Raw genomic sequence first — 14,608 nt, 5'->3', positions numbered from 1 at the left:
GGCATCGGAACGATGTCCCGAAGCCCGGCGGCCGGGTGGGAAAGCCTCCCCCCGCCACCCGGCTTCAGAACGATGTCCCGAAGCCCGGCGGCGGGGCGGGAAAGCCTCCCCCCCGCCGCCCGGCATCGGAACGATGTCCCGAAGCTGGGCGGCAGGGCGGGAAAGCCTCCGCCCGCCGCCCGGCTTCGGGGCATCGTCCTGATGCCAGGCGGCGGGGCAGGAACGCCTCCCCCAGCCGCCCGGCTTCGGGGCATCGTTCCGATGCCGGGCGGCGGGGCAGGAACGCCTCCCCCCGCCGCCCGGCATCGGAACGATGTCCCGAAGCCGGGCGGCCGGGTGGGAAAGCCTCCCCCCGCCGCCCGGCTTCAGAACGATGTCCCGAAGCCCGGCGGCGGGGCGGGAAAGCCTCCCCCAGCCGCCCGGCTTCGGGGCATCGTTCCGATGCCGGGCGGCGGGGCAGGAACGCCTCCCCCCGCCGCCCGGCATCGGAACGATGTCCCGAAGCCGGGCGGCCGGGTGGGAAAGCCTCCCCCCGCCGCCCGGCTTCAGAACGATGTCCCGAAGCCCGGCGGCGGGGCGGGAAAGCCTCCCCCCGCCGCCCGGCATCGGAACGATGTCCCGAAGCCCGGCGGCGGGGCGGGAAAGCCTCCCCCCGCCGCCCGGCATCGGAACGATGTCCCGAAGCCGAGCGGCAGGGTGAGAAAGCCTTTGTCCCCCCTGCCTGCCTTCCCAGGGGCTTTTAAATCGCCCCGGACAGCGGAGAAGTCCTCCGCTGTCCCGGGCGATTTTAAAATGCCGCCCGCCAGAAGAGGTTGGGGGAAGGCGGTTTCCATAGGAACGCATTAATTGATTTTCAATGCATTCCTATGGAAAACCGTGCATCGCAAGACGAAAAACTCGCAAGACGAAGAGACTTGCAGAACGAATTAATTTCGTCTTGCGAGGCACCACTGTACCTGAGATTAAAATCACAGATTTTAAAAGGTCTGTGAGAACAACAACAACAACAAAATCCTGGCAGAACTCAGTTTTAACGAAGATTGAGAAACATTTATTGAGGTTACATACGCTTCAGGTTACCGACTCCCCTAACCTAGAAATAGTACCTCAGGTTAAGAACTTTGCTTCAGGATGAGAACAGAAATCATGCTCTGGTGGCGCGGTGGCAGCAGGAGGCCCCATTAGCTAAAGTGGTGCTTCAGGTTAAGAACAGTTTCAGGTTAAGAACGGACCTCTGGAACGAATTAAGTACTTAACCCGAGGTACCACTGTATATGGGAAAGAGCTGTGTAGAACTGAAAACGCTGGCAGCATTAAGATAAATTCAACAGAGTGAACAATTTAGGATGGATGTAAACAGTGATTTGAATGGTTAGAGTAAAATATGCAGGGATGTATGTGATATGTAAAATGAACCATGGAAAGAAAAGAAGGGAAGTCACTGGATATTCTAATGTTTATAAAATGTTTATTTGAAATTGTGAAACAGAGAAATTTAATAAAATTATTACACACAAACACCCAAAAGTGCAAAATTAAAATTGGTTGAAACAATTTCATAATCGGAAGAATGGGATGAGTCTGTATGTATATGTGCATTTGTGTGTGTTGTATTGTGGAAAAAGCCTACGTGGACTGAAGCCCACTTTATCGTATGCGTTGAGATATATCTTCAATATCTTCAATATATTCTCGGTTGACAGTCAGGGGGAGGTAAAGGTAAAAGGACCCCTGACCATTAGGTCCAGTCATGGCCAACTCTGGGGTTGCGGCGCCCATCTCGCTTTATTGGCCGAGGGAGCTGGCGTTTGTGGCTTCTGGGTCATGTGGCCAGCATGACTGAGCCTCATCTGGTGAACCAGAGCAGCGCATGGAAACACAGTTTACCTTCCTGCCAGAGCGTTACCTATTTATCTACTTGCACTTGATGTGCTTTCGAGCTGCTAGGTCGGCAGGAGCAGGGACCGAGCAATGGGAGCTCACCCAACTGCTGGGATTTGAACCGCTGACCTTCTGATCAATTCCTGTCCTCATCTTGGTATAAGGAAACATTTTTCTATTTACAGATTTATTCTAAGCACAACCATATTTTGCTTGTTGAACCTTGTCTCATTAGACAAGTGTTAAAGCATTCCCACTGCTTTTGGACTACATCGATTGGTTTATTCCTTAATTATTTGGTCATTTTTGCGAGTTCCAAGTACTCGCTTAACTTTAATTCCCATTCTTCTCTAGCAGGGATTAAATGAATCATTGAATGAATGATTGAATGAATGAATGTGAGAAGTACCTCCTCCTCCTGTCAGTACTGTAACCGGATTGCTGCAGCATGCTTGCATGTCCTTTTGGGTCATTTGCTGTGGCCTTTCCTTCCAGGCCAAGTATCAAGATCATCCAGAGCAACTGGCCAACTTCATCGATGGCTTGCTGAGAGAAGAGCAAGGGATCCTCGCAGAAGCCTTGGCCGGGTCGCGGGTAAGAGAAACCCGCTTATAATAAAATAATAGTAATTTATTATTTATACCCCGCCCATCTGGCTGGGTTTCCCCAGCCACTCTGGGCGGCTTCCAACAGAACACTAAAATTTGTTGTTGTTTAGTCATGTCCGACTCTTTATGACCCCATGGACCAGAGCACGCCAGGCACTCCTGTCTTCCACTGCCTCCCGCAGTTTGGTCAAACTCATGCTGGTAGCTTTGAGAACACTGTCCAACCATCTTGTCCTCTGTCGTCCCCTTCACCTTGTGCCCTCCATCTTTCCCAAAATCAGGGTCTTTTCCAGGTAGTCTTCACTTCTCATGAGGTGGCCAAAGTATTGGAGCCTCACCTTCAGGATCTGTCCTTCCAGTGAGCACTGAGGGCTGATTTCCTTCAGAATGGAGAGGTTTGATCTTCTTGCAGTCCATGGGACTCTCAAGAGTCTCCTCCAGCACCATAATTCAAAAGCATCCATTCTTTGGCGATCAGCCTTCTTCATGGTCCAGCTCTTACTTCCATACATCACTACTGGGAAAACCAAAGCTTTTACTATACGGACCTTTGTTGGCAAGGTGATGTCTCTGCTTTTTAAGATGCTGTCTAGGTTTGTCATTCTTTTCTTCCAAGAAGCAGGCGTCTCTTAATTTCGTGTAAATACAATAACCTATGAAACACTAAAAGCTTCCCTAAACAGGGCTGCCTTCAGATGTCTTCTAAAAGTTTGGTAGTTGTTTTTCTCTTTGATATCTGGTGGGAGGGCGTTCCACAGGGCGGGTGCCACTACCGAGAAGGCCCTCTGCCTGGTTCCCTGTAGCTTTGCTTCTTGCAGTGAGGGAACTGCCAGAAGGCCCTTGGCGCTGGACCTCAGCGTCTGGGCACAACGATGGAGGTGGAGTCGCTCATGCTGGGCTGCCGTATCTGCTCCTTGTGCTACAGTTCTCCTCATCCTCCTTCCGAGCAGCACAACGTCTCTTGGTCACAGCCCTAGTTTGTTGGAAGCTTCCGCCTCCTTAATTTCCTCTCATCATTTGCTCTCAGCACATGCTTCTCTTCAGTTCAGTGGTACCTCAGGTTAAGTACTTAATTCGTTCCAGAGGTCCGTACTTAACCTGAAACTGTTCTTAACCTGAAACACCACTTTAGCTAATGGGGCCTCCTGCAGCTGCCGTGCTGCTGGAGCACAATTTCTGTTCTCATCCTGAAGCAACGTTCTTAACCTGAAGCATTATTTCTGGGTTAGAGGAGTCTGTAACCTGAAGCGTATGTAACCTGAGGTACCACTGTATTTATGCCACAAGTTGGCAAGGTTTACCGGCCATGGGCCAGATCACTCCCAAGGAGATCGTCCGTGGCCCGGACTGGCGCAGTGCGATGCCAGAAATCGTATTTGCGCATGTCTGCGATGCCAGAAATCGCTTCTGCGCATGCCCAGACACCAAAAATCACGCATGCACAGAAGCGATTTTCAGCGTTTGGACATGCGCAGACGCGATTTCTGGTATCTCTGTGTACGCAGACGCAATTTCCGGCGCCACTCGGCTCGGTTTGGGGGCTGGTAAAACGGTCTTCGTGGGCCGCATCCGGCCCATGGGCCACACGTTGCCGATCCCTGATTTACACTGAAAGTGAACCATCCTAGTTACTAAATTGTACTGTGAGATGCCTTTTCTTGCTTTTTTGCATCCATGTTTTCAGTTTGCATCTTAGAACTGAGCTTGGCGTTGAAAAGTTTGCCAAATCTGCGCGCGCGCGCGCTCTCTCTCTCTCTCTCTCACACACACACACACACACACACAGGTGTTACTATAGCGAGTAGAAGAATGGTCCAGATAAGCGAGTAATAAGAGCAGTGATGTGTGGTTGACAGAAAGAAGAACAGGGAAGTATTCACGTAAGGTGCAGGTGGTCAGTCCCTTTTGAATTTGTTTTTCAAATGAATTTTCACAACAGTGAGGGCTAGAAACTTGGCTGACACCATTGGGGCTCTACAACAGGCTTGCTTTCTGTGTGCGTGGAACTGGAGAAGATGGGCAATCCTAGGCACATACTCTCTCTGTGTGCCTTCTGCAGTGATGATCCTCAGCACCAGTGTGGTGTAGTGGTTAAGAGCGGTGGACTCGTTATCTGGGGAACTGGGTTCGATTCCCCTCTCCTCCACATGCAGCTGCTGGGTGACCTTGGGCTAGTCACGCTTCTCTGAAGTCTCTCAGCCCCACTCACCTCACAGAGTGTTTGTTGTGGGGGAGGAAGGGAAAGGAGACTGTTAGCCGCTTTGAGACTCCTTAAAAGGTAGTGATAAAGTGGGATATCAAATCCAAACTCTTCTCTACTCTTCTTCAGTGCATAGTTTCCAAGTCCGTCTCTTTAGTTTCCTCTTCCTCCCTCTGCAGGCACGGGTGGAACCACCCCCCAGCGCCTCTGTGGTCCTCAACCCACATCACAACATTGAGAGCCGGCTCGTGGATATGCGAAGGACGATTCAGGTGAGAGTGTGTGTGTAATACCTGCTGGGTTGCTTCCCTTTCGTTGCAGTGTTATTTGCGGGGATTTCCAATTCTCGGATGTGTTAATTCAACGGATCCTGTACGCCACCCATTTTGTGTGCAATGTGCTGTGATCCTCTTCCTGACCCTGTTCATGCAGTAGATGCCAGGAGCTATAGCTGATATAAATGCAGTGTATTTGTACAGACCCCTCCCTGTTGCAGGGTTTAATTTAGTTTTTTATATTATTATTATTATTATTATTATTATTATTATTATTATTATTATTATTATTGTAACGGGGTGAGCTTCCGTTGCTTGGTTCCTGTTCTGCCAACCTAGCAGTCATGTCATGAAAGCATATCAAAGTGCAAGTAGATAAATAGGTATCACTCCAGCGGGAAGGTAAACGGCATTTCCGTGCACTGCTCTGGTTTGCCAGAAGCGGCTTAGTCATGCTGGCCACATGACCCGGAAGCTGTTGGTTTCTGCTTCCCTCACTGAGCAGCAGAAGTGCTTGTCACAAGACAGGTGTTTACATTCCACACAGTCTGTACTGTTGGAGGTTTTCCCACGGGAACGGGAGACTGGATGTGACGTATACTGGTTTCCTGTTTTTCCCTGCTCTTTGCAGTTTCAGTTTGTGATTCTCTCCGTGCTTTAGAGGAGAGATGACGCTTTCTCTGCTCCGGCAGAGGGAAAATGTTTTTCTGTAACTTACCAGCTATGAAGTGTAAATAAAGTAGTATAGAGCATGTTGGCTCATACTTTTCATCATTCCGCTGTGCACTGGACACTGCTTATCAACAACATTTGGTTTCGGGCCCAGAAAAATGCAGTGTTTTGAGATTGGTCTTCAGAAGTCGGGCTCCTGGCAAAGGAATAAAGGAGCAAAGAGGATCGGAACAGCGGCAGAGGCACGGATCGCAAGGTATCTGCTCTGCGCGTCAAAATGATTGATGAAGGTATGTGCTACTGCTCCGGGCAGCCTGCCAGCTTCTAATTAATGGCTTTATGGCTGGACTTTGAACTTTTATAGCCGGTTTTGCCGCGGCACAGGCAAATGGCTCAAAGGGACGCTATGCTGGGGGAAAACGAAAGTAAAGTGCTGTTGTTTCAAAGCAGCTGCAAATGTGACGCAGCAGGAATTAGGACATAGAGAAAGCACTTGGGGACTTTCACTTTTGAACTTGCTTTTGGAATGCAGTTTGAAACAGCTGCAGATAAGCAAGGCAGCATACAGAAAGGCGCAGGCTCAAAGGCAGAGGCTGTTTTGAAATTGCCTTTGGATTGAAGCAGCTGTACACAGAAGCAGCATGTATACAGCAGTCTGATTTAAAGCAGCATAGATGACGCAGGAGGCAATTGCCAAAGTCATGATGGCTAGCTGCAGAAGGCTGGATGAAGCAAGTGGGGAATTTGATACCACTGATCAGCCAAATGCTCAACTCACAGTAGCTTGTGATACTGCCATGATTCAGCATGAAGCAGATCGCCGAGGTGCTGGCTGCATGGGAAAGGGGGAGACTTCACAGTCGTCATCCCATAGTGCAGTGGAACCACCAGATGGCGCCAAAGATTTGAAGGCAGTGAAATGCTACTCGTGTGGACGTCTAGGCCATATGAAGAGGGAATGCATATATCCCAGGGCCAAGACAGAGCAGCGCAGCGAAAGCTCATCGCGTGGAAAAGGCCAGAGCAAAGGCAAAGGTCCGGTGTCCAGGACAACGCAGCACAAGGCAATGGTCTCACGCTTCGCTCCAAAGGTTGCAAAGGTTGCAGAGGTCCAGAAGACGTCTAGATCTTTCTTCGTTGTTGATTCAGCTGCAACGCATCACATGTGCAACGATAAGCGACTGTTCGTGTCTTTTACACCGCAGGAAGGTGCAATTCACCAGGCGGATGACCATACAATCCCCAGTAAAGGCTACGGAACTGTTGTTCTTCACAGTTTGGACTTATCGATACAGGACGTGCTTTATGTGCCGGACGCGAAACATAATCTGCTTAGCGTTGGACAGCTGATGGAGCGGAAAATAGACGTTTCCTTTAAGAACAATAGATGCATCATCACCAAGAAAAATGATTATCAATTGTATGCTGAATTTGTTGATCGTTTGTTTGTTTTGTATTATGATGATGTTGTGCAGGATGACACTTGTTGCATTGTAGGTTCTAACAAAAGTTTGCATGCAGATTGTATTCATGCTTTTCACAGAAAATTTGGACATTTGCATTTTGAGGCAGTATCTAAAATGCCTGCTTTGGTTGAAGGTATGACTATTAAACCCTGCAGGTACCACATGAAGTGCAAGGCATGCGCAGCAAACAAGGTGAAAATGGCTGCGAAAGGTAAGGTGTCTAGTAGGCAAGCTACAGAGCCGTACCAAATTATTCATGCTGATTTGGTTGGTCCACTAGCGCCCTCTTTGGGTGGGAATAGGTACTTCATGGTTCTCATTGATGCATTTTCCAGGTATATTTTTGTGTACAATCTCAAGCAGAAATCAGAGGCTTTTCCTAGGTTCAAGGAATTCTGTGCTTGGTTGGGAAATGTGCATGGTAAGAAGATAAGGATTCTTTTCACTGACCGGGGGGGAGAGTTCACTTCTCAGCAGTTTGAAGCTTTTCTGGCTGAGAAAGGAATTCAACACGATTTGTCTAGTCCTCGCTCGCCATGGCAGAATGGGCTTGCGGAACGAGCAAATCAAACATTGCTTCAAGGGTTAAAAACCTTGCTGCATGATGCAAATCTTCCAGAGAGTTATTGGGCCGAAGCTCTCTCATGTTTCACTTACAGTTATAATCGCAGGTTATCTTCAGCGATTGGTTGTACCCCCTATGAGAAGATGTTTGGCAAGAAGCCATACATCAAACACATGAAAATTTTTGGTTCGGACATGTGGGTTCACTCACCACAAAACTCCAAGTTAGACAAGCGTGGATTGCATGGTATCTTTCTAGGTTATCAGAAAGGGTCTTACAGAATAATGATGACTGACTCTAAGGAAATTAAGCTCACAAGAAGTGTTGAGTACAATGCCAAGTGGGGGGAGAATGTGGGAATTTTCCAATGTTATCCTGATGACAGTGATGAAACTGAGGATAGTCAAAAGCAACCGCAACAACCCACACCCACTGATGAAGGTTCTGATTCTGAGTCTGAAACTGAATCAGATGATTCAGAGGATTTCAAGAGTGCGAAAGCCTCTATGCGACCCTCTGAAAGCTCTGATCAAGAATTGGAGGAACCATTGTTCACAATAGGTCACTTTTCTCCTAAGAAGGAAGAGGAGAGTGTTGAAGACTTAAGGCTAATTCGCAGGTCACAGAGAGCCACAAAAGGCAGACCTCCAAAGAGATTTGCTGATGAGTTTGCTAAGATAGCAGTAACAGCTGTTAAAAGCTCCAAGAAGGTTTTTGAACCTTCAAGTTTCCAAGAAATCCAGGATTTGGATTCAAAGGAAGCTGAGCCATGGTTAAATGCCATGAAGGCTGAGCTTGATTCCTTGGAAAGGAACAAAACATGGGAACTTGTTCCAGTAGTTCCAGGAATGAAATTGCTTGGAAGCAAATGGGTCTTCAAAGCGAAGACTGATCAAAATGGCAAGATAGTCAGACACAAAGCCAGATTGGTAGCCAGAGGATTTGCTCAGGTACCAGGTGAAGACTATCATGAGACCTACTCACCCACAGTGAGGTATGAGAGCATTAGGCTTATGCTCAAGCTAGCTGCAGAGGAGAATCTACACATTAGTCACCATGATGTCAATACAGCTTTTCTGTACGGATCTCTAAATGAATCACTTTATATGCTTCCACCTGATGGCGTACAGATAAAACAGGGATTTGTTTGCGCTCTGAAAAAATCCCTTTATGGTCTCAAACAAAGTGCACGGTGTTGGCACACAAAACTCACTGAAGTATTGTTTTCTCTAGGTTTTAAGCAAGGGAAATCTGATCCATGTGTATTTGTCAAAGAGGAGGGGCAAAAGAAACTGTATTGTTTGTTTTATGTTGATGATCTTTTATTCTTTTGGAAAGATGTCACAATGTACAATAACGCCCTAGCTCAACTGAAAGAGCACTTTGACATGAAAGATCTTGGTGAGGTAAACAACTACCTATCTCTGGAAATAGAGAGAGATCAAGATGGTAACATTCTAGTACACCAGTCACGGAAAATTGCTGATGTGTTAAGCAAACTAAACCTGATGGACGCTAACCCTGTGGACACACCGATGATAACAGGTTATCAGGTAGATGACACTGAAGAAGCATTTTCTGACACTACACTGTACAGAAGTGTGCTAGGCAAGCTAAACTTCATTGCCAGATGTTCAAGACCAGACATTGCTGTTAGCTGTAATTTGCTAAGCAGACAAGTCAACAATCCTACTGTTAAGGATTGGAAAGCTCTGAAACGCATAGCGCGGTATTTGAAAGGCACTATGCATTACAGACTGAGATTTAACATTCAGAAGTCTGGTGGTCTTGAGATATTTGCAGATGCAAGTTTTGGAAGTGACACTACAGACAGGAAAAGTACGTCTGGAGTTTGCTATAAGTACAATCAGGGTCTATTTGATTGGTCATGCAAGAAGCAAACAACAGTTAGCTTAAGTACTTGTGAAGCTGAACTGAATGCACTGTCTTATTCACTTAAAGATTGTGAATGGTTGTTACAATTGTGCAAAGACATGAAAATTCCTGTCAAATGTCCAATCCAGGTTTACCAGGACAACAAAGCATGTTTGGCTTTGCTGAATTCTGAAGGTTGTAAGCAAAGCACGAAGCACTTGCAATTGAAGGTGCAACATGCTAGGGAACGTATTCAGAAGGGACTCGTAACGGTGTCCTATATGCCAGGTAATGAAATTCCTGCTGATGTATTGTCCAAGATTGTATCAAAGGATCAACACTGTACCTATGTGCAGAAGTTGGGTTTGTACTGATATTGTACGAACACGCTGCCCAGTGATGTTCACAGAAAGGGGGAGGATGTTGGTTTCTGCTTCCCTCACTGAGCAGCAGAAGTGCTTGTCACAAGACAGGTGTTTACATTCCACACAGTCTGTACTGTTGGAGGTTTTCCCACGGGAACGGGAGACTGGATGTGACGTATACTGGTTTCCTGTTTTTCCCTGCTTTTTTGCAGTTTCAGTTTGTGATTCTCTCCGTGCCTTAGAGGAGAGATGACGCTTTCTCTGCTCTGGCAGAGGGAAGATGTTTTTCTGTAACTTACCAGCTTTGAACTGTAAATAAAGTAGTATAGAGCATGTTGGCTCATACTTCTCATCATTCCGCTGTGCACTGGACACTGCTTATCAACAACAGGTATCACTCCAGCGGGAAGGTAAACGGCATTTCCGTGCACTGCTCTGGTTTGCCAGAAGCGGCTTAGTCATGCTGGCCACATGACCCGGAAGCTGTACGCCGGCTCCCTCGGCTAATAAAGCGAGATGAGCGCCGCAACCCCAGAGTCGGGCACGACTGGACCTAATGGTCAGGGGTCCCTTTACCTTAGGCTTCCTTTTCCCCCTGGCATGTTGCTGTGTGTTCAGATGGCTCTCAGGGCATGAGCATATTTGCATAATATTTGCATATTGTAATTTTTTTAATAGAGGGATGCAAATGTAAGTGGTGGGTGACTAGGATCTTCATCCCACTATATCATTTTCATCCCACTATATCATTAAGAATATCAAAACCGTTTACAAAAGTATCTGCATATAATAAAAGCACACACGCAAAAATTAAAATGGTAGCTCATCAGCTAACGGTCATGGAAAGATGGGTTCTGAATCGCCTGCGTAAACCTGCCAGAATCGAAAGGTTTTCAGCAGGCATTTAGAGGTTGAAACAGAAGGCGCTTGCTGAATCTCTGATGGAAAAGCTTTCTGCAGGCCTGGGCCGATGACACTAAAGGCTCTATTTCCTGTTGATGTCAAAAGAGCCTCGCCAACTTGGGGCAGAGCCAACGTGCGGTTTGGTAAATGTGAAGCTTGAACGGAGCTTACAGAGAGAAATGCTTTTTTCCTGAATAGCAAATACTTCCTGTAGCCCTATACAAATCGGTTGAGTGTTGAAATGGTTTGGCCCCTATGGTAAATATCTCCTGGTCTAGGCCATTCCCCTGCTTAAGGGAAATTGGGCGGGGGGGGCTCAAAAGTAAATAATGGGGGACCCACCCTTACAACTTGACTTGGAATAGGCTTGGGAAAACGGATTGTCAGCCTCCCCCCCAAGAGAAAACATGTCGTTTCCGTTGGCTCCTTAGTCCAGTGCAAAATTCAGACCCTGTTGTGTCTGTTGATGCCTTCAGGAGCGCTGAGTGATCTGAGACTTCCCCCTCAATTTACCCGGTTGTGGAGGCGGCAACCTGATGTGAGGCCCTCAAAAGCTGCCCCGGCAGAAATCATGGGAATTTACTGGGGCAGTATTTGAAGGTGGCCTTTTAGAGGTCTTGCCGTAACATCTCCCCCCTTGCTGTTGCCACACAGATCACAGTGCGCTCCCTGTCCCACACACTTCAGTTTTTGTCTCACAACTTCCTGTTTTAAAAAAGGGAGTAGTTGCATCCCTTCACTCCCGTTTTGGGAATAGGCAGCTGCTAGTCTGGCAAGAATTGGTTGTTGTTGTTGTTATTATTATTATTATTATTATTATTACCTCGCCCATCTGGCTGGGTTCCCCCAGCCACTCTGCGCGGCTCCCAACAGAGTATTAAAAACCCAATAAAGCATCAAACATTAAAAGCTTCCCTAAACAGGGCTGCCTTCAGATATCTTCTAAAAGTCAGATAGTTGTTTATTTCCTTGACATCTGATGGGAGTGCGTTCCACAGCGTGGGCGCCACCACCGAGAAGGCCCTCTGCCTGGTTCCCTGTAGCTTCACTTCTCGAAGTGAGGGAACCGCCAGAAGGCCCTCAGAGCTGGACCTCAGTGTCTGGGCTGAATGATGGGGGTGGAGATGCTCCTTCAGGTATACTGGGCCGAGGCCGTTTAGACAACAGACAGGCTCTCGGTGTGGGAGTGGGTGGGCTCCTGTTTAGTCCTTACTCTTCAGGGTGGGTTGTCATGCAGGCAGGGCACCCCTGGTCCCACCTGTTTGGAGTTGCTTACTTTGACTGAGAATGCCACCTGGTTCTGCTCCATAGGGTCTGAAATGTTCCGTAGGCCATCTTGAAGATCTGCAGGATGCTTTTGACTTCCGTTACAAGACGCACCAGATGTTGGGTGAGGAATACAAGAAGAGTTCACCTAGTCCAGCATCCTGTTCTCCCAGTGGCCAGTCAGATACCTTTGGGGAGTCTGCAAGTAATACACAGTCCTCCATCCACCTGTGATTTCCTTCAACTGCTATTCAGAGACATGGCTAAGATTGGAGGAGAACTGTTCTCTTCAACTGTCCTTAATTGCTGGGGGTGGTCTCTTTTAAAAACAGACAACTTGCCCTGATTTCTCTTGCAAAGTCCACAATCTTTGCCTTCCTGTCTTCTGATTTCCATGCCACATTCCTAAAAACAGCTGGCAGGTGTGGGTACGTGGGTTTCTGTGTGCCGAACCATTGTGGTGTCTCTAATCTCCCAGCTTAGATTCTGTAGATGCCTCCGTCTTTCACATCTCCCCTTTACAAACTCTAGTGGGCTTGCCATGCCAATCTATTGTGGCAACAAATAAACAAAGAAATTAAATTGAGGCATTTTGAAGACTTATTTATTGATGGGACTTTTTGCAAAGCAAGGAAAAAGAGAGTTACTGTCACACCAAGACAGCGACTGAAAGCAAAACTCCCTGGAACTGAATGGGGTAACTGTGCCCCTGAAGGACCAGGTGCGCAGCCTGTGAGTCATTTTGGACTCACAGCTGCCCATTGAGGCTCAGGTCAATTCTGTGTCCAGGGCAGCTGTTTACCAACTCCACCTGGTACGCAGGCTGAGACCCTACCTGCCTGCGGACTGTCTCGCCAGAGTGGTGCATGCTCTAGTTATCTCCCGCTTGGACTACTCCAATGCGCTCTACGTGGGGCTACCTTTGAAGGTGACCCGGAAACTGCAATTAATCCAAAATGCGGCAGCTAGACTGGTGACTGGGAGTTGCCGCTGGGACCACATAACACTGGTCCTGAGAGAGCTGCATTGGCTCCCAGTACATTTCAGCACAATTCAAAGTGTTGGTGCTGACCTTTACAGCCCTAAACGGCCTCAGTCCTGTATACCTGAAGGAGTATCTCCACCCCTATTGTTCAGCCTGGACACAGAGATCCGGCACCAAGGGCCTTCTGGCAGTTCCCTCACTGCGAGAAGTGAGGTTACAGGGAACCAGACAGAGGGCCTTCTCGGTAAGTGGTGCCCGCCCTGAGGAATGCCCTCCCATCAGATGTGAAGGAAATAAGCAGCTATCTTATCTTTAAAAGACATCTGAAGGCAGCCCTGTTTGGGGAAGTTTTTAATATTTAATGCTGTATTGCTTTTAACACTCGATTGTGAGCCACCCAAGAGTGGCTGGGGAAACTCAGCCAGATGGGCAGGGTATAAATAATAAATTATTACTATTACAAAATTATTATAAAGAACTCACAAAGGAAGCACATCCGTAATGTGCCTTGTGTTTCCTGCCTATCCTTGCTGGCTGGCGAGACGCCAGGAACCGAACTTCCCCGAGGCAATAGTTGGCAGCTTCCGGTGGGTCCTTCTTGACTTGGAAGTAGCTACCGCCGACCTCACCCGTGGTATTAAATGCAATTTTTCTCTTGCAGGAAGTACGCTCACTCCTGAGGTTGCAGCCCAAAAAACACGGGCATTGCAGGACATGGTGAATAATGTGAACCGTTGCCGCAGAGTGAGTCTGAACACTGTCTTTCTCTCTCTCTTTTCCAGTGATATTTTATTAAGTTTCAACATTTTTAACACATGCAATAAAATCACAATTTCGTCTTTTCTCTTATTTTTTTTTTTTTACTTCCCATCCCATTTTCCATGGAGTTGTTGTTTCTCCACTTCTGCTTCTCCCTATCTATCAAATCGTAGCCACAATATTATAATCTAATCGCTTCTGTGGCTCGTAGCTCAAATCCTGTTCTCGAGCTCATCGTACTATAGTCTTTCTTTAAACTGTCTGAGAAAGGCATCCATTCTTCCATGAAACACCCATCAGGAGATCCTCTTAATTTTACCTGTCCTTCATCGTCTTCTTTACCCATTCTTCTTTGGTGGGAACTTCTTCTGCCTTCCATTTCTGCACATAAAGAATCCTAGCTGCAGTTGTTACATACATAAATAACAATTTTGGGGGGTACAGTGGTACCTCGGGTTACATACGCTTCAAGTTACATGCGCTTCAGGTTACAGACTCCGCTAACCCAGAAATAGTACCTCGGGTTAAGAACTTTGCTTCAGGATAAGAACAGAAATTGTGCTCTGGCGGCGCGGCGGCAGCAGGAGACCCCATTAGCTAAAGTGGTGCTTCAGGTTAAGAACAGTTTCAGGTTAAGAATGGACCTCCGGAACGAATTAGGTACTTAACCCGAGGTACCACTGTATTTCTGCCCCCAAAATCCCTAACAGAAATACTTCAGGGTTGTTGTTTTTTCCCATGCTAATTTCAAACATCTTTTTTTATCTCGTCATGTATCATTTCCCAAA

At 47.3% G+C, this 14,608-nt stretch overlaps 1 protein-coding gene across 1 annotated transcript in view; it reads left to right on the top strand.

Moving 5' to 3' along the window:
* STAT2 (signal transducer and activator of transcription 2) overlaps nt 1-14,608 on the top strand; it is a 54,343-nt gene that overhangs the window by 10,262 nt on the left and 29,473 nt on the right. Inside the window, exons 4-7 of the mRNA XM_081898547.1 lie at nt 2,377-2,475; nt 4,869-4,961; nt 12,122-12,200; nt 13,723-13,805. Of these exons, the coding sequence (XP_081754673.1) occupies nt 2,377-2,475; nt 4,869-4,961; nt 12,122-12,200; nt 13,723-13,805 (354 nt within the window). The remainder of the gene's footprint in view (nt 1-2,376; nt 2,476-4,868; nt 4,962-12,121; nt 12,201-13,722; nt 13,806-14,608) is intronic.

Source organism: Podarcis melisellensis (assembly GCF_964234715.1).
Source record: "Podarcis melisellensis genome assembly, chromosome: 2".
NCBI classification, from domain to species: Eukaryota; Metazoa; Chordata; class Lepidosauria; order Squamata; family Lacertidae; genus Podarcis; species Podarcis melisellensis.
The sequence above is the reverse complement of the archived record's forward strand: the minus strand, read 5'-3'. Positions and strand labels throughout refer to the sequence as shown.